We start from the raw sequence: 25450 nt of genomic DNA, 5'->3' as shown, positions 1-25450 counted from the left end.
TTCTTTTTTTTGTACTAATTCATGGACTCCTGACAAGATGGTGTGAATCTGTGTAGTGGGAAGAAGTTGTGCATGTGACCAGCTTCACCTTTTCTTAACTGATGAATAATGTGTCAAGACTGTGTAAAGACTGTGCAGCGTGGGGGAGGTGGTGTTGGGGGTTGAATTTGATATCAACTGTACATACAGTATGTCAATCAGAATGGGACCGTTGACATCTTCACTGAAAAGAGAAATACCTTTGTAAGCACTTACTTGTCTTCAAAATACAAGGCCTTTTTTTTAAAAAACTGTGCTGCCTCATTTATTTTTAAAACAACTTTATTTTCATTTAACAATATGATAGAGGAGTTATTAAAAAGTAATCAATACAATTAAGATCTTGAAGGTTTAGTTGGCCATTTCTAGTACTTAACAAGCTTCAATGAATAAATCAAGAATTAGGGTTAAAAATAGAGTCAAGTCAATGAATAGCATGGGAGAGCTTACAATAACACCAAAACTTATTCAATTTATAAAAGCCATAAAATAACAACAGAACACAACATTTCCAATAAAATCCCAAACACTGGAACAATTCACCATTAGAATAAACCAAACACATCTACATGGAATCAAAGCAGAATCCAGAAAAACAAACACTGCATGAAAATACTTTGACTGAGCACAGCAGAACTGCCCAGGACAGCACGAAACACACAACCTGCTTTATTGTGTTCCGGGACAGTGTTGAACTCAAACCCGGCTCCCTCATCAGGGGAAGAACAAAGCATGCAGTCCTTTCTTGACACTCTGGAGCTCTCCTTCCAGCTATGAAGGACACAAAGAAACATTCGAGAAAGACACTTAATTTGAGATCTTACACAACATCATCTGAGTCATACTTTTCTTTCAATGCTACGTGCTTATGCACAAGCTTTCACGGAACCATTGTTCTTTTGACAGAGTGAAGGACACAACATTAAAGACACACAATGGAAGCCCAGCTCTTCTGTGTTTCCTGAAGTGTCACCTGTTCATACTCACCATCTCACTGAGGAATTTGTCCTGAACTGACTTCATGTCTTTTCTGATCGTGCACATCTGAAAACAGCACGAACAGCAGCGGGGTTTTTGGGGGTGGTAATAAAGAATATGACACAGTCAGGACACACAGGTGGAGAATAAAAGAGATAAACAAAATGTCACAAAGGCCACTCAGCAAAAGTCATATTTGATAGAAAGCTTGACAGGCAGATGACCTCTTCTAAATTAAAACATATAAACACTGATTATTCAAAGCTGAATTTTGAGTTACTTCTACAGACTGCACTCAAGCAACACAATGAAGCAAATATTAGATATACTGTGAAGTCTATGCATGAGGATCACACCTCAGATGTGAATATTCTCTCCTCATACTCCAAGCTGTTGCACGTGTTACTCTGAAGCGCTCTCTTCAGGCACTCATTTCTGGAAATAAGGAGACAGACAACCATGGAGCTGTATATCTGATTTCTTTTACATATTTTTAAATATTTTCGTGGCAATCGTGTCACTCAGGATGGAACTACCAAGATAACAAAGAACAGACGACAAATTAGTGACACAAGTATGGACTGCAGAGTAGTGACCCATTTAATACAATCCCTTCTCAGATTTGAGGAGTTAGCAGCATAATAAAGTGCAAATTTCCCACCTGTGGGACTAATAAAGGCCATCTTATCTTATATGGAATTTTTTTAAAACGGGGAATCAGGAACAGAGGGCATAAATGGCAATTAATAAAACATATGTTTATCAAAGGAATAAGACTGATATTGGTTTCTAATATACTCACTGAGTGACGAAGTCAGACACATCTGAAACGACTGTATAGATTATGTGTGTTAATTACCATATGGGGAAAGTTGATAGATGGGAGTGCTTCGTTTTTATTTTCAGCTGCTAGCAGTGTAACTATGGAGGGAATGCTTACGATAACCCCAGCTAAATGATATGAAGAAGAATAGGATGTATAGAACGTGTATTTAGTTGATGATTTCAAGCTTAATGAAAAATGTTTTTTTCCAATCAAAGGTTTTAATCTTTCTTCCAATAGAAAAATTATATAATACTGTGTATTCTTCTTTAAACCTGAAAGGATACCATTGATCAGAGTGTGGAAAACAGAATTATAAGACTCTTTTAGTACTCAAACACACACACACACACACACACACACACACACACACGCCTTAATTTCACCTCGTGATTTCCTGCTTCTGGTAAGAATGGAAAGCCGTCATCTGTTTTTTCCAGTACATCTGTAAAAGGAAAAACCATTGGCACTGGTCAAATCTACAACACATCATCCTGGCGGCAGGTATTATTTAGCAGAACATTGCATGGCTGGATATTTTGTTTTTAATATTGCTTTCTGCATTTTCTCTATGTGGCAGACAGAGTCAGAATAACCTACAGTGAGGTCTTTGTCCATGTTTTTCAGTACAGTGTCATCCTGCTCCAATTTGTGTATCTCATCCAAGAGGACCTTCTGAATCTGTTTAAGCCTCTGAGTCCTGTAGGGAGGACAGACAATTAACCAGTAAAGTAGAAATCTAAAAGGAAACACAAACAAAGGTTACAGTGCCCTATCACACTCATGAAAGAACACTGTAGGGTTGTAGCCAATAAAACATAAACAGGATTTATTAACACAGTAAACTGACTTCTAACTAGATTTCACATTTGCTAAGGACCCCTGTGTGAAGAAGCCCAGATACACTTTTTTTTTTTAACAGATTATTCTGGCAAATCTTTTTTTTTCTCATATTCTCCAGTTCTGAACACACAAGAGAAAATAATTTAGATTAAAATAAGAAAATGACCACCATAGATTCTCACTTGCCTCTCAGGACTTCTCTGTTAGTGTGCTATTGGCCATCAAATTAATTAAACATTGGCGATAACAAATGTTGCATATTAACTGAAAAGATCAGACTTATAGTTCATTTACACACTGACAAACTAACTGACCTGCATTTGGTAATTTGCATATTAATAGAAGAGACGTGTTGCTGGATGGTCTTCAAAGACTGCTTGTTGTAAAGCTCCATCATGCTGTAACGTTTCTGAACACAAACATATATGGTTATGTAGCAGTTGTGTAAGTAATCATTCAACAGCAGTGCACACTGCTGTCTCAAATACATGTTTACCACATACTAGATTTCTCACAACATTAAGTGTTCCTTTAAATTATGAACACAGCACAAACGCAATGTAGTGTGCAGCACTATTCTCTAACTATGTTGTATGTCTGGACACATTTCCAACCTGGAACTTCTTCTTGAGCTCCGAGCTCAACTGCTGACACATGTTTCTTGGGTTTACAGCAATTTCTGGCAAATCTAAACCTTCATCAATGTCCACGTCTCCATCTGTTACTTCACCCTCCCAATGACCAGAGGAAGACTTCACCTGGCTCAACTCATCCACAGCAGGCACCTCAACTGTAGGTAACAGACAGGCAGAGAAACATATTAGAAAGGACAACATGAGAGTCAAATTCTGATTCAAGAATGTTTCATAGTTTTTTACCAGATCTTTTAAAGATGCCACTGATATCTTAAATATCCTCACAACATGATTATACATGATTATTCCTAAATGATATAGTTATTAAAAAAAAAAGATGTTTTGGCTGTGCTGCAAGGAATATTTTGACTTCCTGTGTATCTGTTGTACATTACATATAATTAAACATAGTCATATAAAAAACTTTAGAATAGATCTGGATGTAGTAAAATCCTGATCTAAGAAAAAATACAGATGAAGAAACTTCCTGTGCCAAAGTTGAAACACTAAAATGACGGCAAACGTCATTTTAATTAATCATATTAGCTTGTCTGATTAATGCATGTGTAGTTAAGGTTTTCCTGTGCTTATCTATGTAAGAGACTCTGAATAGGTGTTACGTAATTCATGTATGTCTTACACGACTTGAATAATTTCCGTGGCTTCAAATGAGGAGAGTGATTCCCTCTAATCTTGCTTCTCATCCTCTCTTCTGTCTCCTCGTCCTCTGAATGACTGGACGAGGAAATGTGGCGCTTGCGGCTGGGCCCTGTTTCAAAAATCAGACGCGACAATTAGATAGGATGGCATTTTATAATGAAGCGCAACTTTAATTTGGTGCAGAGTGGACCTAACAGTGGAATTAAACTGTAGCAACCAGGAAATCCATGGCAAAACCCCCCCAAAAAACAAGTTAAACGTTTATTTTACCTGAAACATGAGACTGTGCGAGTTTTGAGTCTTGGTCTGACAGTGGCGTCATCTATCAGGATGACAGTAATTAGTTAGTTTACAACAACTTAGACACACATTAGAGTGATTTAGTGTTCCTAAAGTTTTTCTAGCTGTAAAGATACATTCATGAAAAAAAGAAACCAAAAATCAGTAAAGAGCCAATACCTCTGCTCTAACAGATAGAGCCAGGGCAACAGTGGGACCATCCTTAACTTTGCCGGTGAGTACTGATGAGTTAATAGATGATGAGCTTAGTGAAATCGGGGATACTGAAGACACTTTACTCAAACTACAGCGGTGGCCATGGCTAATTGTGTCATTTGGAAATGGTGACTGAGCAGGAGAAGGCAAGGGTGGTTTGTCCAGCTCAAGGAGTGTGGATGTCAGCAGGGGTCGAGTGGACAAAGGAGAATGAGGTGCTGAAGAAAGATTCTGTTCAATTGTACTTATCTGGAAACAAACAGAAGATTGAAGGTGGCAGAAAGTGATGAGAAATAATGTCAAGAAAAAATATGGTAACTCGTTTTGTGGTTATCTAATGATCATGTCTGCCATAGATAAGTGACAATAAATGAAAAAGACATTTCACACAATGCATGAAGAAGTACAGATTAAGTGCAGCAGAGCCATTATCTGCTCTGTATGGTATTAAGTAGGTCATTTCAATCATCATGTGCATTTCCCCATAATTAAATGATCTATTTATTAGGAATTCCTCACATGGCTTACTCATAAGAATGGCTTAGTTTAGCCGTAGCCATCTCATGTTAGACAAAATAACTGTCTGGAGTAGAATTTAGCAGTTTGAAATCCAAACTTTCCAGTTGCTTATAAAGGACAAGCTTCAAAATAAGGTTGTTAAGGGCAGGGAGTTATATTTTCAATCATCCCTATCCACATTTTTCTCAGACAGTCTGGGAATTTCAACTTGTCATGCTTAGGTCAGTGGCCTAAGTTTTTACTTCAGTAAAATAATCATTCACACTACCATTCAAATTATGCTACTGATTCTCACAAGACTGTTGTCTGACACCAATAACATCTATGCAGAGTAGAAGTGCATGAATAGCTCAAAGACCTGACAAAGATGCCAAGATGAGTGTATAAACATCTTTATGGTGAGTCTAGATGGATCTGACAACTCAAACAGCCCACGGCAGATTGCTACAGATGTGCAGTATACTGGACTAACTTTATACAAAAAGCAGCAAAGACAAAAAAAAAAATCAATAAGGGCTCCTTACTCTTTCCCTGCTGGCCTTTTTGCTGAGTTAGGTGCAACTACCCTTTTCATCTTCTTACTTTGTTATTTATTTTCTTTAATAACAGAACACCACCCACACTGGAATACTCCAGTATTTGCAAAAGCAATGCTCAGAAATAAAAAAAATATGCTTTCAACTCAACAAATTAGAAAAAACCCATACTTATGTATTTTGCACAGTGCCGTAAAACATTTTTTTTTTTTTTGTTTTAACCCTTGACAGATACCTTATCACAGTGCCATAATATGTCAGAAAGGTGATGTACCTTTGCTGCACTAAGTTCAGTAGGGGGACTGGGTGCAGGGGTTTGTCCTCCAAGTGAAGTGAGAGAAGGGACAGACTGCTTAGAATGAGTCTTGGATGAGCCATGGTTCTTTTCTGCAGTGTAGAAAGAAGACTTGCACATTTCTTTATTTCTGACTTTAGGTTTGGGTAGCAGCAGGACTGGCGAGGGGGTGTCTTGGCAAGAAGGCTTAGGGGAGGCAGGCAGTGGGGATCCCCGCGGGGTGAGAAGAGGGGAGCAGGTCAAATCCAAGGTTGGGACTGACCTATCAGCAGCTGCGGGGATCCAAAATAAGCACAGATGTTCAAACAGCTGGCTTCAGAAGTTGGACAAAGAGTAGAAGGTCAATATACACAAGTTCCTCTACATAGAGCTTGGAGAGCAAAAGGGTTCTTTATGCAATGCTTTACATAAAGTGTTTAGAGTGAAAAGGTTTCACTCCCATGGAAACGCACATTGCCGGCACCAAATTGTTTCACAGGGGTTTATACAAATATCTTACAGCTGATAAAGAACCAGCGTTTTGAGTGAAGAGTATTTTTTTTACAAATATAAATGTTAACAAAGATAATGAAGACTCATCATTATGACTCAGAGTAATAAGTTAAGTTAGCGTTTCTGACAATCTCACCTTTTGAGATAGTTAAACAGTCAATGTTCCTACACAATAATGAAAATCAAAGATTACCATCCACTTTTCTTCTGCAGAAACAATATGTGTGTCACTAAAGGAAAACTTTTTTTTTCAGCCAAATGTTAAAACGGCTATTAAGTGAAACCTGAATTCTGAAAAAATTGTAATTCAGTGTAAAATAAAAACACAATCCAATGATTTGTAAAGTTCATAAACCCATATTTCATTCAGAATAGAAAGAAGTGAGAAAATGTATCATTTTAAGAAAAAATTCAAGTTCATTTTGAAATGAATTTCAGATTAACCTCTGTCATCTTCACTTCTGACAAATTTGCTTTTTACCCTCAAATGTGCCAATCAACCTAATTAATTGCAAAATCTTTCTCCAATGGTTTCATTTTAGTACCACTTAGTTTACCAGCCTTTTATTGCTTCCATCAAATCCAAAATGAGCTATTATGTTTCATGAAATAGTAAAATATCTCAGTTTAAACATTTGATATGTTATTTTCTGTGTCCTATTGTTAACAAAATATGGGTTAATACGATTTACAAATCACTGCACTCTGATTTTATTGACATTTCACAGTGTCTAAGTTTGTCGGCGGGGAATTGGGGTCACGATACATGTGACCACTGTGATGGAATTAACAAACCATTTGATCAAACATTAAACATTAAATAGACATTAGCAGCTGTCAGAGGGATCAAATGGCTCTTATCTAACTCTGATGCTAGAGAGTCGTTTTTTACTTTATCTTACATCTCATCTTTTCCATGAGAGGAGGGGATGGACAGAAAGAGGTCTGGCAAGTAACCCAGGAATCCTTCAATGAACTCATCTGTTCTTGGGCATTTGTCTTGTTCAATTTTGAAGTTTCTTGAGGAACATTTTCAGGCCTCTGCTGGAGAACAAAGTATGTTATTTATGACAATATGTTATACTGTGAAATCCATTCAGAAACACAACCTGCAGGTGAAGAATTAAGACCACAGCTTAGTCTCAGCTAAATACAGCCCCCCCCCCAAAAAAAATTTCTCCTTTTGACGTTAAATAATAATCCACCAAAATATATTCAGATCAAACACTGTTTACAAATGATAAAAATAGCTGCCAGGTCTAATAAGAAAAATCTGGGGTTTTTTCTAGTAAGTTTCTGGTCTCAGTCGATAGTTTAAAGTCTTTATGAATACAATACGATTATTTTGGAAATTGCTTTCCCCTGTTGAGTCAGGGGTAAAGCAGGGCAAGGTTTAGGGAAGTTCTACCTTGTAACTGAGAAGCTGTTAGCCTATGAATTTCATAGTTTCTCATTTAAACTTACCTCTTGTTCACGATTGCTTATACATGTGCTGTGTAAATTCTATAAAAATCAAACATGGTGTAAGTCTGAATTACCCATCTATGGCATATAACTGTATAAACACTCAGTATCTGCAAAGATGTAAAGCTGTAAGTTGAAGACAACAAGCAAAAAGAAAATTTCTGTGCAGAACTGATGTCCTACCTTGAGTACAGAAGGTTTTTTAAAATCTGACTGGTTGTTGTTGCGTTTTCTCCTGTAGGTATCAGCTGCTTGCTCAGAGGTTTTCTCATGCTTCCTCTGCTGGTCTATAAAATATTTCTGTTGAAATTCAGAAGAAAAATAAATATGATATTGCTCCAACCATTTCTTACATAACCACTTAGTAAAGATGACATCAAACACATATGACCTTGGAAGTGACTGGCTTCTTTGCGCATGGGTTTATATTGTTTTCCATTTGCTGGGTGCTGTCACTCTTTTTCTTCTTCTTTTGAGCTTTATGAACTTCCTCAGTTTTCTTTAGACGATCAGAGAATGAGTACTATTTTTAAAGAAAAGAAAGGTGCAAAATATAAATTATTATTGTTGCACTGGGCTCAAAGGTTTTTTTTGTCTTTTCACCAGATGAAATGTGTATTTTTAAAACTCAATATGGTTTAGTGAGTAGTTTATTAACACTGTGACTGAGCTATATATTTTTTACATCAGAGCTTAAAATTGTACGTCTTTAGAGTATCGAAGGGACGGGCAACCGCCATGTTTTCATGGACATGAAAACATGGCGTTTTGACATTCAATACAATGTATGGAGGCAGGATGAAGTTTGCCTTTTTACATCATATATATTTGCAAAATGTTTGAATAAACATGTCTGCATCATCTTTTGTTTACTCTGAACAGCGTTGCCAATAGGATTACTTAAAAAAGCAAAGTGGTAACTGTTAACTGTTTTAAAAAAACAAAAAAACTGTAACAATGCTTAAGAAAAAGAAGTCTGTCTCCTGCCTTGGTAGCAGGAGGATCCTGAGGTTCTTCTGGCTGACTGTCATCAGTATCTGGCTCTTTGTAGCTTTTGGTAGAGGCAGCTGCAACTCTCTTGGGCCTCTTAGTAGCTGCATGTTGTCTGCTAGATGCTGCTGCTGGCTTTACTCTCTCCTTTCGCTGACCACGGTCCCTTTTCATGTGGCCGTTTTTCTGATACAACAGTGACACACTGTGGTTACTTAAAATAGGGCAGCTTGTAGCACAATTTACAAAAACATTAATCATTCCTTACCTGAGTTGATTTGCTATTACCCAATCCAGCTCTTGGGAAGGTTGGGACTAAATCTGGAGATTCAACTGTAATGAAACAAAACATGTATGCAGTTACTGATGTTTTCAAATAATTTTATTGGCATACAGTAGTGGTGCAACAATTTTCAGACTTTGAGTGTGAATGTAACTTTAATGGCCTACACGAAGCATGGTGTGGGACAGGTCTAGGTTTGATGGGCGCCTGCCTGGAGTATTTGGTAACCTTGGTCTTGGACTTTGTGGCTGACTCTCTAAGCCAGCTGACGTCTGTTGTGGCATTTTCTGTGTCTGTGTCACTAAACAGGTGCTTTTTTACATGCCCCTTCTTCTGTAACACAGAAAACAGCAGAGGACAGACATGAGTACACAAGCATGAAGAAAATGTTTCCACAAACATACAATGAATGCCTACTTTCGCCATAGGCTCCTCTTTCTTGGTTGTGCTGGGGAGTACTGGGGAGTGGATGCCACTGTCAAACAATATGGGAAGTATAGATTTAACAAAAGATTGGTAACAAAATATTAATATTTAAGACAAATAAAATTCACAGAACATTCTCAATGGGCCCTACTTGTTCTGTATGCCACAGGTGTTTATTTTCTCCTTCTAAAATGAAATAAGTGAAACAAGACTGTTAACTTTAATCCTGAATTTCTAAGTTCTCATGCTGATACATGTCAATACATAAAACTGACTCGCATTAGTAACGCTTACCTCAGAACTGAGAGGTGTATTGGTCCTGAATGCAAAAATGTCATCTCTATACAACAGGGGAAAAAAGTATTACATTCACCGAAAGACAAATCTATCTTCAAATATCTTTGAATTTTTTTAATTGACTTAAATTACCTCCGCCTCACAGAGTTTGCTTTGGTTCTGCTGTAGGATCTAATTGGGTTTTTGGATGTTTCTCTCTAAAATACATCAAATGAATCAATAAAAAAATTATCTTTAGTAAAATAAGCAGAGAAAAGTGCTTTCAACTTTTTTTTAAAACTATACTTTAAAAATTACTCAAATTAATCCTAGACATAATTATAATATTTTGAATACTTACTTTTCCAGTTGACAACCAGCTCATATTGAAGATTGGTCTACTACAAAAACAACTCCATTAATGACATTATTGAAGTGGAAATTTAAAGTGGAAAAATTACAGCCCTAAATGTTCATACCTGTTGACAAGAGAAGGAAACCAGTTCTGAGTGAGCTTTTCAGAAGTGTGTTTTTCTTTAGATTGGCCATTATCCTTATAGCGGCTAGAGATGAGCTTCACCATGCTGCCTGCAGCCTCTGAGTCTCTCTGAGAGCAGTAATTTCAAGGAATAAGAATCACCAAAAACCAAAGAAACAAAAAAAAAACTTAATCCTTAACAAGAATTTTGAACTTGACATTAAGCTCCATAAACTTTACAGAAGTCATACCTTTTCTTTGTCTAATTGAGCCCTCTTATTTTCAGTCTCAGATTTGGGTGTTTTTTTCTCCTTTAGAGTTTTAGTCGTGGAGGTCTTCACTGATGGTTTCATTGGAACAGCACCAGTCTCCAGTGACGTCTGGCCCTTGTTCTTCCCTTTTGCACCGCCATTGCTCTGGGCATGTTGCGGCTTGGAAGTACATAATGAGGAAACATACTGGTCTTCTGCATTCGTTTCATTGGAGTCCGTTCTGATATCAGATGCTTCAGGAGGTGGAGAGTCTTGGTTCCTCTCCTTAAGGACATGCTGCAGTCGCTCGCTGAGCTGGATATGCAGTTGCTTTTGGCAGACTGAGCTCGAGGCTGAAACTGACCACTTCGATGATAAGGAGCGCTCCCGAGGACACCCCATACCTGAACAAGGTTATAAACAGAGGAAAATAACTGTAATCAAAACCCTCATAATTGTTAATGGCATTAACATTTAACTAGCTTGGTTTTGTATATTTTACTAGCTGTTTAGCGATACTGAAGATATTTGCTGCCGTCTTAGTTTACCAGATCTTGGCAGGGAACTCGTTTTCGGTGTTGGCATCATCAGCATTTCAGAAACTGAAAATTTGTGCCAATTAGAAGCCCTGTAATTTAAACAAAAACATAAATATACTCAGATAGACCCATTACATACAGATATCAATCAGAACACTGGCTATGCAGCTATGCAAACAGACTGGAGGTTCTTCATGATACTTGCATGTTACTCCCAGTTTGGGGTTGGGTGTCAGGCACAAAATTCTCCTCTGCAAGTGAAAAGACCAGTAATGGGTTTAGTCTTTAAACAAATAAAGCTGTAATAAAGATAATACAGCTTTATTTCTGAGTTAAGCAAAAACCAAAGAAAATATATTTCTATCATACCCTGGGATTTTTCTCCTCCTTGTTCAGCCAGAACCATGTTCACAGCATCTCTCAGTGCTATGCTCTGCAAATGACAGCAAATGAAACTGTATGACATTTTATATTTAGCAGAACACAGTTAGCTACTTTGTGCCTCATACTAAATCCTCTGTTCCTTATAATTGCTGCACTGACTGCATTGATAAGAACTCAATAGCAAAGATTTTTGCATCACTTTATTCTGACTGTGTGGAAATTATGTCTTTACATCAGGCTATGAGCATTAACCGAACAAAAAAAAAGAAGAAACCAGTATCCTGACGGAAAGTTACCATTATATCTTAAAGAAAAATCCAGATTTATGAAGATTCAACGGTTTGGAGGTGACCAGAGGTGATCTAAATAAGTCTAAGTAGTTAAACATCAAATTATTAAGAAACGTGAAAAGCAAAACCTCTGTTTACACAGCTGGATTGTACTATGGTCTCCTTTAATCAAAAAGGTTCAAAAGATCATGCAAAAGTAGCAATAGTAGTAAAAAAGCATAATTTATAGATAGACTGTACCTTTTTGTATTTGTCACCTTTATTCTTGATGGCCTGTTTAGAGGCTGTGCTCTGTAGAGATGCATCACACCGATAGTAACTAAATAACTGAATTTCCTGGACTTGGTGTATAACTACTCCTAACTTGGCTAAACAGTACACATTACAAAAACATTAACATTTACTTAACACTATTTGTGCAGTATGCAAGGATTTACAATATAAGGCAATATATTCAGAGTATAACTAAAACTTAATACTGAGTGCATTAAAGAGTAGCTGCTATGACTGCAGTTCTTAACAGTGGTGATATGTGAACTAACCACTTCAAGAGATGACTTTTCTGTCCCAATGCCATTGGCTGGAGTGTCTAAAAAGGACAAAAAATGTCATACTCATCCATCCTCCAGGATTAATTCAGCAGTTCAGAATGATACAACTGAAGACAAATGAAACAACTGGACACATAATAACTACTTAGTATTCACATACGAACTAAACCAACCCCAAAGGACAGGAGGAATTTGATTTAGCTCTAGTATCTTTACATGTTTTCCCTATTCATACTCTTAAGAATTATAATACAGTCTACAAGAAAAGCAAAAATTATTTGTATGGGGTGTTCTTTTTGTCTTCTTTCACAACTTGTATATTTTGTTGTTTTTGTGATTATGTTTATTCTTGTGACAGAGCCCATTTATTTCTCTCACCAATAAAGTGAAGCCTGTTTCCTGCAAGTTAGTACAATTACTGGAATTGGTGTGGCTGCAGTTCTTCACACTTTCTACTGTCACCTACTTGATGCAAGAGAGAAGGAACGATGCACACTTCCAGCTCCGCCGCTGCTAAAGAAGGCGGTGGCCTCAGAAATCTTCATCTTGGCTGGGGTGACCACCTGGAGGGAAAATCAGATGTCTATCAATCTTTATGATGGTCTGTTTTGTAGATTTTATTTCACATCAATAATAACACAAAATTCTTTACAGAATAACTTCTGTGTTTAAGAGGAATTTAGTGTTTAATCCATGGTGAGGAAAATACTGCACAATATTTATTTGGTGGCTTATGTGCACCCCCTGCTGTTAAGTTACAGGAGTGCCTTTCTATTGAAGTATCCCAACCAAGACTTGTCCTACGCTTTCATTATATAACTGATGCCAGCCTTAAAAAACATGTTAGAGTGTAGCTGTTAGGATTTATATTAATAAATGGATAAATATTTATCTTAATAGACTTCATCTGATATTTCAAATACTGACTTCAGCTGAGGAATTGTTTGTTGTATCAATCTTCGTTAACTTCCAGCTTGTGTTTTGACACATTCATTTTCTCTGAACTGATCCTTTTCTGCTTTCCTTCATATTTTGCATATCTCTAGAAGCAGCTAGTATTTTAACCAACGTTTTCAGTGGGGTTTAATTCATAAAGCAGAATTTTGTTCATACCCAGAAATACCAGGAGAAATATGGACACTTCTGTAAAGTAAGCTAAAACACTGCCTTCACTGACTTAACTTTATGTTGATTTCAATCATAGTATGCCCCCACTCCCACTCCATTTTCCTGTCTAATTTAAACTGTCTGTAATTTAAAATTTAAATCTGTACCTGTGCTGGTGCAGCTGTAGCAGGTAAAACGTAGTTGACCGTACTTTTTTCACTTTCACCAAGAGACACCTGGCTCTCTGGAACGACCTAAACAAAGATGAACATACAGGGTGAAAAATCTTTTTAGACATTAACAAAAGAATCTGATACAATAAAATCACATGAATAAAAAACCCCAAACACAAAGGCTCACACCCATTATAATTTCCATCAAAATAAGCCAGGAATCAATATATTATACATTTCAATATATTACACTACCAAATGTCCTTGAAGATACTAACCCAAAGTTGAACGCGGACAGAAAGCACTTAAGCATAAAGCGCTTTGAGAATCAGAGTAGAAAAGCGCTATAGGAACCAGTCAATTTACCATTTAAACCCAACTCCAGCTCAAATATTGACAGTTTAATAAACACTGCATCTGAGATGAGAATTATTACATAAGTATAATGAGAGCATTATGTTGACAAACCAATGTTTACCTGAGTGTTGTTCTCCATTAAAGATTTAGCTGTAGCTTTCACTACAGATGAGCCCTGATGGAAGAAGAAAGTCTTAATCCAAATACTTAAATTCATCATGACCACAGTTTAGCTTCTGTTTGGAGCCCCATTCTATCAGTGCAAAATATGGACTTTTCCACTTGGTGTGAAAGTCTTTTTAACATTAATGTATACCTTAGAATTTACTTGTCATGTATCTATTGTGGTGTAGCAAGAGAATTCAGTAAAGACAGATAGACTCTACTTTATTTTTGCTGTGTCCATAGACATTTTGCAAAGCCTGCAGGATGTCCAGCGAGGAGCTGAAATGGATCGTAAGACTGGATCCTTCAGCTGCACCAACAATGACCACCTCTGACAGCTTAATCTGCAAGACCTTTCTCTTGTCCACCTCTGGACATTAAGAAATTTTTTATTAGAGCAAATACTTATATGAAATGGCAAAGTTGCATGCAAATAAAAATTCAGTGAAGGTGAGGAGGCACAAATGCATTGGCCTTCGTGTATACATTACCTTTTACAGTGTAGCTCTGGACTTCATGCTCATTGATACATATAGTTTCCCAGTGGCTATCCTACATTGAGGGTAAACCAAAGTTTGTTAAGCAGATGTTGACTATGCTAAGCAAAAGTTGAGTTTTTCAATGTGTATATTACTGTGTATATTATATATATGTGTATATTATTGATTTGAGGTATCTGTACCTCTTCATCAGCCATGGAGAAGTAAAAAGAGATGCTATGGCTGCCGAGGTTGAAGTCAATCCAGAATTCCTCAAGTTTCTCATCCGAGGGCATCAGCAGCTGACAACATATCCACAACCTTATTACAACAGCAACTAATAGTATTAACAATACAGCATGAATTTGGACATAAGCTGTTATTAGATTAAATAGACTAGGACTGTGTGGTGAGAGATATCCTATGTGTGTTCAGACAATTAATAACTGAGTTGTTTCAAATTCAATTTTGTTTCTCACATTTCAGAACAGAAACCCTGTTGATACTGACCTCACTGCTGTCCAGATAAGCTTCCAAACAAGGGTAGGAATACACCCTACAGTTCACACAGAATTCTGTCATCATAACTTTCAGTAAATCTTTCCAGTCAAGATGGCCAAATACAGAATGTATTTAGAGATTTTAATTAAAAGAACTTGACAGGTGGAATAAATTGTAAAATGCAATATTGCTAGAGAAATAGACAAACATATGAAAATTCATATTAACTCAGGTTTAGAATGAAAGTTACTAATGAAACCACATGTGTTGTATAGCACTGAGCTCTGTTATGTATGTACCTTCTCTTGTCTCCCTGCATCCCATTCACCATGTTTAGAAACGTACGACAAGCCTGAAATCACATAGACTTGCATTCAATTTTATGCAGTCTTTTTAGCATAAACAACATCAGCAACAGCAACATTTCATCAAAAATCAAAAGCAAATATAAAATAAATCAAAACAGACTAATGTTACCGTCTCAAATTCAGAATCACGTATTTTGGCAAATGCACTGGCCACATGGCTCATTCTGAACCATTTATATGCAAGTTCCTTCCTCTGGTCAGTTGTGGCCATTCTGCACAATGCCTCCATCAAGGATGACTGAAAGTCATAGTCTGAGGGGGAAATAGAAACAGTGTTTTACATATTTTGTTTTTAATAGTAATTCTGGGTAAAGAGAAATGTATAAAGAAAGCTTACCACCAACATCCATTATATGATCAGCCAGTTTGATCCTGTAATCAAATGAGCAATCTACTTCTTAATAATTAGCAAATGTGGTAATACATTCTTGATTGTGATCATTCATGTCTCCGATTGTATTACATTTAATGTTAATAATCATTTAAGAAAACTACAGTGACATACATGATATCAGAGGCCTCTTGTGACATTAGGATCTTCGTGTCTTTTTTAAGTTCCACTGGGATTTTGTCCAGAATTAAGTTGAATTTCCGAATTACCTGTTAAAACATTATTAGGCAGTTAATCAACTGTACCAAACACATTGGTCTTTCAGGTTCAGTGTTACTAAAAATTAGAAAAACTACTGTAAACCTCTTTCTGGATCAGGACGTAGATTCTGGGGTCAACAGCCAACTGGCCAATAGGATGCAGAAAGGACTCAGTGATTTTGTATGTCCCTGCAAAAATAAAATAAAACATTGTGTAGCCGACAAAAGTCAGTGCTTTCTTCTTGTATACAGAGTCATCATTAAATTGTTGTAAACTTATTAGAAACGTCTTTTAAGTTAGAAACTCTTATCCATCTTACACTTAAATATGTCCCTATATACTTTTTTAAACAGTATAAAAAAGATGTCATTATCTACAGTACATAGAGATATGTACATCCATACCCTCTTTGCATGCCTGATGAACCACCTTTAACATAGAGAAAGTAAAAACAAATCAAATGAAGAATACTGAAACGTTTGACTTTACAAAGTGTGTTTCTTATTAGAGGTTAGCTCACCATTAAAGCATTTAAAAAGTCTTCAGAGAGGTTGATTAAGTTCTCATCCCACTGCAGCCCACACTGAATCCACAGTTGTCTACATTTTTCAAACCAATCCACCATCTGCACAAAAAAAAGGGTTCAATCAGACTACGTATGTTTACAGAACCCACATAGTATGTACCTTTATGTATTATTACGTGTATACTCATCTTTTTTATTAGACCCTGTGTTATTAACCCCGAAAGTCCTTGGCCACCACCAGGTAGTATTAGGTGTTTTCCACACTTGTAAAGACTGGCAAATCCCAGACTGGCCAATTTGGGGTCTTTTTGAACCAAACCCTAAGGAACATAAATATGGTTTCATTAATTCCACTGATAACGCAGCATCATATTGTGTAACTGGGTGTTTTGAGTTTTATCTCACCCTGCAGATAAGTTTATCCAATTTGCTGAGAAACTGTTGAGAGCATTTGATGGGAGTCTCTTCATAAATCTCTCTCTGCAAGAACACATCCAGTGCTCGGACATCTCCGGACTTTACCGCCTCACTGATTATGTGCTCCAACTAAAAGGTTGAAGTATAAAATTTACTTTTCACCATTAGGCCTGAATATTGATTTATTAAATGATAGTAATATTTACAAAGGGAGAAAGTGTATGCATTCACACCTGTGTGTTCGGAGCAGGTGCCATCCTTGTGAGAAAATGTTTTCCTGCCACTTGGCCTCTTTAAAATGACTGTAATCAAAAATAGCAGACATAAACCTACCAACCATAGGCCTATCTGAAAAGGCCTCACTTCATATAAATTATGTATTGACATGTAATTTTCAGAAGTTTAACTAGTTTGCCATCAAAAAGCTAAACACTAAGTTATCGGTTATCTTTACATGAGCCTACGTGAGATGCTTTATATAAAATCTATTGCGGTACATGAAATCTGAGCTGAGTCATGAGATATGTTGCTAACCTTTATGACCTCATCAGGCTTTATTGAAGTTAGCTAACTTAACTTTGATGCTAATAGAAGCTAGCTAACAATAATTTCAGACCATAACCATCAGCTGGCCCGGGATAACTACATACGTTAATGAGATAATATCGGCGTGTATTATTTAAATGGCTCTACTTACTGTGTTGTCAAATTTGGCACAAAAAGAGGACATGACAGGTTGCTTTTTATTTTATTTTTTTCAGTTGATCCCCTACAACGCGCGCGAAGTCTTTGCATTTTTTTGCGCACGCGCGAGCGGGTTTACGTCCAGCCGGAACTGTCGCCTCCGTTCATAATACAGTAAGACAACATTAAATAAATTTTTAAAAAATCCTGTATCCAGGCACTGTTTCTCAGCAGCTCTTATAGTTGATTCAGTGGCTAGAAAACATTAGTCTGACTGATTTGAAATAGATCTGCTTATTCACTAGGGACAAAAGAACCTTGTTTAGATTTTTTTCTGCTTTACGGTATAATAAGTAATATGTAAGGGTAAACAGTAATTATTTGTACTTTATTTTGTTCACATTTTTAAAACTTTTCTATTCTACTACAGTTGTCTGACTGCTTTATTTATCAGTTACTTTTCAGGATCATACCTTTCTGTCCAGTTAAAACCACATATACTATGCCCCCGTGTGATTTTTAACTTGATATCTTCCTAATAAACTACACCTACAGGAGATGCTTTGCCATGGAAACCCATATCAAGAAGTGCCTGGTGTTATGTTAGTGCGAGAGGAGTTTTGGAGTTCTGAAACCTACTGATTCAGCAGAGCGTTGGCAACTTTTAGGGACCATGTGCCTCAGGTCTCAGCAACCCCGGTGTGTAACTTTATATGGTTTGCCACTTCGTGGGTGGCTGTGGTTTCTAAATACTTCCACTTTTCAAAAATACCTCTTACGGTTAATGGTGGAATATCTAGGTGGGAAAAATTTCAGGACATGACTGTTTAAAAATGTGGCATCCTATTACAATACAACGCTCAAATTCAAATTGAGCTCTTCAAAACTACCAATTCTTTTACAAACGTTTGCTAAGCCTGAACATATGACTATAGATGCTTGGTTTTATACACATGAATTCAAAGAGTAAGACCTGCGACCCGGTACTTTTGTCCTCATAGTGTATTTAAACACCTAAAAAAGAAAACAAAAACAAAAAAAACTTACAAAGCTAAAAACATGGTTGTTTTTCTGACAGGACAACAACACTACTAACAAGTTCCTATAGAATCCATTGTTGTGCAATAAACTACCCAGCAGCAGTTAAACTTAGCCCCACTTTCAACATTACAGCAGTGAAATGCAATACACACAGGTATCAGGGCAACAGCAATTCAACATTACCACATATAGAAGTAAAACACAATCAGGAAGCATGTTTCTGCTGATAATACTTGCATATTCACACCTAAGTAAGATTTAGAATACAGGATTTTAGCTGGTAGTGGGTATTTTCACAGTGTGGTAGGCCTACTGCTACTTAGAATCTGCCACTTTTGCAAAGATAAAACATTACATTTCCCTCAAGTGTGAAGTCATTTATTCTCCTATGGCTGAAATATTTACAAAACATGTTTGTTAGAGTATTCTGTAATTAAGAATATACATAACAGCTTTTTTAGAAAGGCATCTTAAAGCCCATTTGAGATGCGGGACTCCTGCATTTCATAAGCTAAATATGGCTTAGCACATGAGAAACATTTACACTGTATCTATGGCATGTTTTGACAACATTTGACTTCCAAATACAGATCCTGAAAACTCAGCAAACCGGTCCAGAAGACCAACATCCAGCTGGTAGAAAGCCTGGACTGTGAAGTCCATTAATTTCAGTTTCACCAAACAATTTTGTACGGGATGTTCCCACACTGAAGTGCAACTTTTATTAGGAAAATATAACAATTCAGTGCAATTTTTACAAACAAAAATACAAGTGGCAGTAAAGCTGGCACCAGGTGTAAGTGCACTTGTGTGTGTGTGTGTGTGTGTATTTTATTCAAACTACTACTATGCCAGCACTACTAAGAGCATGAACAGTTTCCTGCGTGTGGTTATGCCTCCATCAGTGCATTTCTTTATCTTATTGCCATTAACAATACACAAAAAATCCCCCCAAAAAAGCCAAATCCCAAAGGATTTTATGGCAAGCTGTAGCATGCTCAAAAATTTAATTTTTATGCAGATTGGTTAAAAATTGCAAAAATTACCCCAAATGGCCTTGGCAGATGATGTGTTTACCGAGTGTTTTTTGTATAGATATTGCTACATGTAATCATTAAGTGTTCTAATACTCAAACTCTTCTCCCTTTTGTGTGCATACTAAGTGAAGTGCACCATGCTATCCTCGCATTCTTTGGGCACAGAGAGCTTGTAGTTCTTGCAAATTAACTTGTAATTCTTTCCATCGTTGTTGTCCCAGTACACAGCACCACAGACTTGGTACTGAATGGCAAACTCTAACACTGCTTCGGGTTGCAGGAATGGAGGTACAGGCAGATGAAAACGAAATGTATCGCAGCTGATTTGGCCCATTCTGCCCTCACAGTTCTTAGTGATGCTGGACACCCAAGAGGCCTTAGCTTCTGCGCAGCTCTTCCACCCTGTAAATGAATAACGAGCCGTCACATCTTTCTCAAAGTCCAAATTGAGGACTTGGGTGATTCCGATGACCCCCAGCTCAAAACACAGGACTCTCTCAAGGCAAACTTTCTGCTCATGGAGACGATGCAGGAATCCTGGATGGTCTCCAGGTTGCTGGGCAAATGCTGGCTTCAGGTATGGCAAAGAAATCTCCATATGTCTTCCATCTGCCATCTCTGCACTCATCAACAGTCTAAAGGTAACATGATGGGGCACAAGTGGATCCTCTCCCGATTTAAATATCTTGACGTCTTCCAGGTCCAGTCCCAAAGAGTCAACAAACCGTACGCCAACACTTCTGCACTGCTTCTTCTTGTCAGTGGCAGAAGGCAGCGAGTGCGACCGCTGACGGATGATGGGTTTAGGTGTAGGTTCACAGGAGAGACTGCGGTGAAACTGTTGTTTTGGGAACGAAACTCTGGGGCTCGGGGGGCGGATTGGAACTGGCTTCTTCTGCGCATTAGGCTTGTCAGCCCGGAGCATTTCAGTCAGGTTAATAGTAACACACGACCTCCTCTGTTCAGACTGTGCTGGAGGAATCCTTTCAAGTCCAATAAACCACCCTTTATCCATGTCTGGTGAGAACAGGGGTTCAGTTCACCTGTAAAGTTGGGAAGTATTTAGTTAGCTGCAAATTTTACTCGCGTTAAAAGCATAAGCTTCAGCATTAGCTTAGTAAATGCAACAAACAGTGAAGCAACTTTCAACAGAGCAACTTTGACGTTTAAACAGTAAAGAGTGGGCGTGTACTCGGGAAGTACGTGCCCGCATGCATGCATACGGTCTTTTTCTGTCTCTCTAAATGACTGCAGTATTCCTGAAACTGCCTTTAACATCACTTGCTGCAATCAGACGTTGACATCACCTCACCATGTAAAGATGTGAAGAGTCACGTCTAAGCTGCAGGAAGCAGCCCAATCTCGATCCTCCATGTAGAATAGTATTATCAGTGCTGCGTGTTTCCGTGCACCGTGTAGTGCCTGTTATTATTGGTTGCAACTGCGTAGCCTGATTTGTAACTGCTAACTCCCTTCATTGCTCTCCAACATCCCATACATGCATTCAGCGTGAGGTTTATACAGATCAGCTGACGTCCTCGCAGTTAACAGGAAACTACACACGGACCAGAATGACGTCGCATGGGTGATTGAGTACTTCAAATGAAGCGGGTGCGAGTTCACGCTTTTTAACTCCTTCTCTGGGACACGGTCCTCATCGGATCCCATCTTGTGCACTCCATTTGCTTATCGACTGCAAGCAAGACTCTGCAAAAAAGGAGCTTCCGCAAACGCTTTAAAATGAAGCCAGCGCGCTTTTAACTGCAAGTCCCATGATGCACCGCTGACGCTTGCTTCGACACGAACAGGCGAGCCAGTCAGCAGCAGGTAAACAAACCTATGTGACTGGGACGGCGAGCCAAACAAAGCGTTTGCGCCGTGTCACCGTCTCGCATTTGTAATGGCGATGAAGACGACATCGGGGAAGGAGACGCGCCAGCTGTCAGCAAGCGATTCAAATAACAGCTGATTTGCGATCGAGCAGCGGGGCCATACGACGGCAATCAGGAGGACGCGTTTCAACCTGCGGATACAGGGGACGCTTGACATCTACGCACGATGCACTGCAGCATTTTTGAGAAAATGGGTGTTTTTAGCCTCATTATCAGACTGGAATATGTGATCCGAGATGTCGGTTGGGTTCTTTAGCTACCGTGTGATTTAACTGCGTCGGACTCGAAAGCAACAATCATCCCCGACTGTGCTGCAACATGGGGCCCATCATGCAGGAGCGCACAGCATCCACGACACTGAAACGCGTCGTTTCCAAAGAGAAGATTCGGGTGAAAAATACCGAAAACAGCGGGACAGTAACCAGGTAGGCCTCGTTTACGCTGACGGGTATTGCACGTTTTTTTTTCTTTTTATTTGTATCCCTGACGCGAAAGCGATCCTAACAAACCCGTGTTATGTTTTTGCAGTTCAAAGAAGGGTAACAAGACGAAGAAATCTGTGGGCCAAATGAAAAATGGTCTCCCAGGATCAGGTCAAGATAAGGACACGGTGACAACAGTGCACAGGGTATGTAAATGATACCCTGATAAAGTAAAGGGATGTAAATGTATACAACATAATTATTATTTTTATTAGTTGATAACAAGATAGTGTTGCCTCATGAGTTCCTAACTGTGTACATAAAGCAGAAGTAATGAGAGATTGTTTTACAGGGTGCACAATCAAAAGGTGCCAGAGTGAAGTCTTGCACTACACGCAATACAAGCAAAGTGTCCAGGTAAGAGTGGAGTTGGGGGTTTGCATGCTTTGCGATTGCTTTGTAAATCCCTAAATCCCCAACAGCTTTTCCTCGTCTGTCTCCTTACAGCCCCGAAGAAGAAGGGGATTTGAGACCTCAGCTCCGCAAGCAATCTTATGCACACAGGAAGGAGGAAAAGCGAGAAAATCAACGTGTGTCCCAATGCAGCAGCGAGCTCCAGCAAAACCGTGGGGGGATGGGGAAAAATCGGCGAGCCCTCTCCCTGCCTCTCTCTCCCATATCAGGAGTACGGCAAGTGCCGCCTCAGCCCCTGATGCACTCCCCGGCTCCCACTCCTGAGGCACTCCAGCAGCACTACAATCACAAGGATGATGACACAGACAGTGCCAGTGATCTGTCGGACTCTGAAAGGCTTCCAGTTCTGCCCTCCCCATGCACTCCCTGCACCCCTCCCCATCTCAACCTCCGGGCAGAGATCATCAACTCTAGCGACTTTCCCCCAGATTTTCCGGGACCCCATGGGGCAGTGGGTGATGAAGATGAGAACGAGAAACCCAGCTACAGTTACCCAGACTTTCTTCCTCCTCCCTTTAACAGTTGGAGTCTGAGACAGCTGGCAGTGTTTCTGCATACAGAGGGTCGTGGTGCCCCCCGGCCCAAGCCAGTAGGGCCCTTGGAGAAGTACCTGGAGAAGCTCCTCCAGCTGGAGTGGCTCCAGATTCAAACGGTCCAAGCAGAGAGCAGCCGTCCGCCCGGGAGCCGCCCAAGGCCACAGGGCTTCTCCTCTGCCACAACAGCTCATCAACCCAGGCCTCACACAGCTCCACCATCCCGACTCAACTCCCCAAAAGGGCTGCGACACACCCAGCGAGCATTCCCATTTGCACCTGTCAACAACCCCCCATCACCTGCCTCAACCCAGCACCAGGTCTCCCGCTTTCCAGTCTGTCCTCACTGTCACATTCGCTACCCATTGTGCAACGGAAGCTGCTCTGCTTACGCCTACCAGCGCCACTCACGACTCAGCCCACTGCTTGAGCGCAGAGCCAGACCCGGTGCACCAACAAAAAGGAGCAGCAGTGAGACCCGAGCTCCCTCCACAGAAGGTAGGAGCCCAGGAGGGCAAGGTGGAAGTGTGGGAGGGGCTCACACCCCAGTTAGCCCCTCAGCTGGAAAGAGTCACCACAGGCAAATGCAGGCTGCAGGCAATGCCCGTAAACTACCACAGGAATCTGGCACTAACCCAAACAGCAGAGGTCAAGCGAGGAAAAGCCGTGTCAGAGCTAACTCTGAGACAGATGTTAAAAAGGAGGCTGGTGGCATGAAAGCAACTGGTGCAGAAAAACGTGCTTTTGCTGCAAGTAAGAGAGAGACCATGACATCCAAGAAAGAGGAGAGGGACTGGCAGAAGACAGAGGCAGTAGGTCAGGCCTCTAAAACAGCCATGAAAAGAGCCGCTAAAGACCTGTCCTCTCTCCCCAAAGCCCCAGTCAGTAGTAAGCAGTGCGGCAAAACAAAAAATGTGCACTTTGTCGCAAAGTAACCCCTGTAGAGCTGCAATATAGTGCTTTCCTTAGAGGTTACTCGGTACAGGAGCTTGAACCTATGCTTGCTTTCTGTGTAAACTGTGTAATACTAACATGTTCTAACTGTTGTACAGCTAAATCAGTAAGTGGTGTACAGCCTTTAAAGGTCAAAACCATCAGCAATCGTGCAGCTAGAATACAGAAAAAAAACAGCAAAGATAACTCGACATTTAAATAGAGCAGAACTATATACGCTGCATTTAATTCAGAATGTACAGTTATAGTTATATGGCTCACTATGAGCCTGAACACTGCTATTATTCAAAAAAGTAAAGCTTTTGTGTACAATGAATAAATAAATAAAACTATTGCACTGCACAGTCATTGCTCAGTAATCCTCTAATGTTAAAATAAGCATTTACTGTTTCTGTGGCCAGTTTTCAACATAAGTAATCCACAGTGAAGATAAACAGAGGTCACTATGTTTCAACCATCAAATACGACCATAGCTGTTTCAGTGCAATTTTTGAATGTTGGAATGTATTTGTTTTCAATGTTCTTATTTTTTTTCCTCAATGTTGCTTTTTCTTGTTTCTTTGGTGCCTCCATGTTTTAAGACACATTTTAAGTTAAAGCAAGTTTAGGTGAAAAGAAGGAGGCACAGTAAGTGGTGGGGTACTGCAGTAATGTGGTCTGTTCCAGATATATTTGTGATATGGTTTTACATTTTCGGTTACAAGGGCTTTTCATGTTTGAACAGCTTGAATTGTAGTTATGATAATATACTGTATTTTGCATAGAGCTGAGCTCTTTCTATCATTGAAGACGGTGTAATGTTTGCTACGAATGTAAATGCATATTTTTCCAAATTTTATATGCCATAGTTATATTTATCAGAAGTGCTGTGGTTGACTTGTACTTTCTTTTTCTTCTTCTTTTTTTTTTTTTTTTCCATCATCATTGCTGTTTACACTGTCACGCACAAAAAGAAAAACGCAAAGAAAAAGACCTGAATGTAACTTTGTGTCATTCCCAGGATTAAATGGAAGTTCAGAGGATCATAGCTACTAGGCTGTAATGTTCTACATATCACCTCCATATCCCATACTTGACGTCTGTAGGACACTGTGTTTACATGAGTATTTTATCTGTTTCTTGTGATTATATGTGCACTTGATTCATGAAAACACGACACCGATGTAAATGTGCTACTTATTCTGACTGCACCTCTTAACTTAAATATCTATGTAAACTATCAAAGCCATAGATAAGGGGCCTGGAGTGGCAGTGTTGTTCTAAATGTGTACATTACATTGACATGCACGCAGAAAGATTGTGGTATGTACAGTATTTTCTCAATGTTGAATGCGAGTATTTGTAAGGCATAGAAATAAATGTTTTGCACACAAGCGGTACTGGTCTGTTGGTCATTCTTTGTAGCACCTGAAAAAATTATACCAGATTCACAACTGTTTTTGTCATTGACATTGTGCATGCAAATATGCAAACACATGCTG

At 38.9% G+C, this 25450-nt stretch overlaps 3 protein-coding genes across 6 annotated transcripts; 1 reads left to right on the top strand and 2 right to left on the bottom strand.

The window, feature by feature from the left end:
* Window positions 1–303: 303 nt before the first annotated feature.
* Window positions 304–17780, bottom strand: sycp2 (synaptonemal complex protein 2). Of its 4 annotated transcripts, none has more exons than XM_031726361.2 (47): window positions 17630–17780; window positions 17166–17234; window positions 16921–17061; window positions 16704–16835; window positions 16510–16614; window positions 16394–16418; window positions 16092–16177; window positions 15903–15997; window positions 15735–15769; window positions 15507–15649; window positions 15329–15381; window positions 15039–15084; window positions 14732–14830; window positions 14541–14601; window positions 14271–14419; window positions 14006–14059; window positions 13522–13608; window positions 12714–12810; window positions 12239–12285; window positions 11937–11987; window positions 11392–11455; window positions 11228–11273; window positions 11032–11111; window positions 10484–10887; window positions 10234–10361; window positions 10116–10155; window positions 9908–9972; window positions 9773–9818; window positions 9630–9664; window positions 9470–9527; window positions 9220–9385; window positions 9038–9102; window positions 8767–8955; window positions 8171–8302; window positions 7963–8079; window positions 7218–7359; window positions 5803–6095; window positions 4438–4722; window positions 4249–4300; window positions 3959–4087; window positions 3298–3473; window positions 2998–3092; window positions 2441–2540; window positions 2227–2285; window positions 1374–1452; window positions 1027–1083; window positions 304–810 (listed from the first exon to the last, which is right to left on the bottom strand). In XM_031726361.2, exons 2-47 carry the CDS (start codon window positions 17187–17189, stop codon window positions 754–756), a joined length of 4689 nt encoding a protein of 1562 aa, XP_031582221.1. In that variant the 5' UTR covers window positions 17190–17234; window positions 17630–17780; the 3' UTR covers window positions 304–753. The 4 variants fall into 4 exon arrangements, with proteins under 4 accessions (XP_031582221.1, XP_031582222.1, XP_031582223.1 ...); XM_031726362.2 differs by having other exon boundaries at window positions 7218–7356; XM_031726363.2 differs by having other exon boundaries at window positions 9220–9382.
* A 1239-nt stretch (window positions 17781–19019) lies between these two features.
* Window positions 19020–21396, bottom strand: ppp1r3da (protein phosphatase 1, regulatory subunit 3Da). Its single transcript, XM_031726415.2, has 2 exons — window positions 21007–21396; window positions 19020–20737 (listed from the first exon to the last, which is right to left on the bottom strand). Exon 2 carries the CDS (start codon window positions 20707–20709, stop codon window positions 19816–19818), a length of 894 nt encoding a protein of 297 aa, XP_031582275.1. The 5' UTR covers window positions 20710–20737; window positions 21007–21396; the 3' UTR covers window positions 19020–19815.
* A 106-nt stretch (window positions 21397–21502) lies between these two features.
* Window positions 21503–25342, top strand: fam217ba (family with sequence similarity 217 member Ba). Its single transcript, XM_031726413.2, has 4 exons — window positions 21503–22011; window positions 22115–22214; window positions 22361–22425; window positions 22516–25342. The coding sequence occupies exons 1-4, from the start codon at window positions 21905–21907 to the stop codon at window positions 23948–23950; spliced, it is 1707 nt and encodes a 568-aa protein (XP_031582273.1). The 5' UTR covers window positions 21503–21904; the 3' UTR covers window positions 23951–25342.
* The last annotated feature ends 108 nt before the right edge of the window (window positions 25343–25450 follow it).

This window comes from Oreochromis aureus, linkage group 20 (assembly GCF_013358895.1).
Source record: "Oreochromis aureus strain Israel breed Guangdong linkage group 20, ZZ_aureus, whole genome shotgun sequence".
Taxonomy (NCBI): domain Eukaryota; kingdom Metazoa; phylum Chordata; class Actinopteri; order Cichliformes; family Cichlidae; genus Oreochromis; species Oreochromis aureus.
Note: the sequence above shows the minus strand (reverse complement) of the source record. Positions and strands in the feature narration are given on the sequence as shown.

Coding starts and splice junctions, on each gene's coding strand:
- sycp2 (XM_031726361.2), bottom strand. CDS start 17,189: ATGGCACCTGCTCCGAACACACAG. Junction 15,382..15,506: donor GTGATTCTGAATTTGAGACG/GTAACATTAGTC, acceptor ATGTGATTTCAG/GCTTGTCGTACGTTTCTAAA. Junction 9,973..10,115: donor GCTGGTTGTCAACTGGAAAA/GTAAGTATTCAA, acceptor GATGTATTTTAG/AGAGAAACATCCAAAAACCC.
- ppp1r3da (XM_031726415.2), bottom strand. CDS start 20,709: ATGGATAAAGGGTGGTTTATTGGACTTGAAAGGATTCCTCCAGCACAG.
- fam217ba (XM_031726413.2), top strand. CDS start 21,905: ATGGGGCCCATCATGCAGGAGCGCACAGCATCCACGACACTGAAACGC. Junction 22,215..22,360: donor CGGTGACAACAGTGCACAGG/GTATGTAAATGA, acceptor ATTGTTTTACAG/GGTGCACAATCAAAAGGTGC. Junction 22,426..22,515: donor AATACAAGCAAAGTGTCCAG/GTAAGAGTGGAG, acceptor GTCTCCTTACAG/CCCCGAAGAAGAAGGGGATT.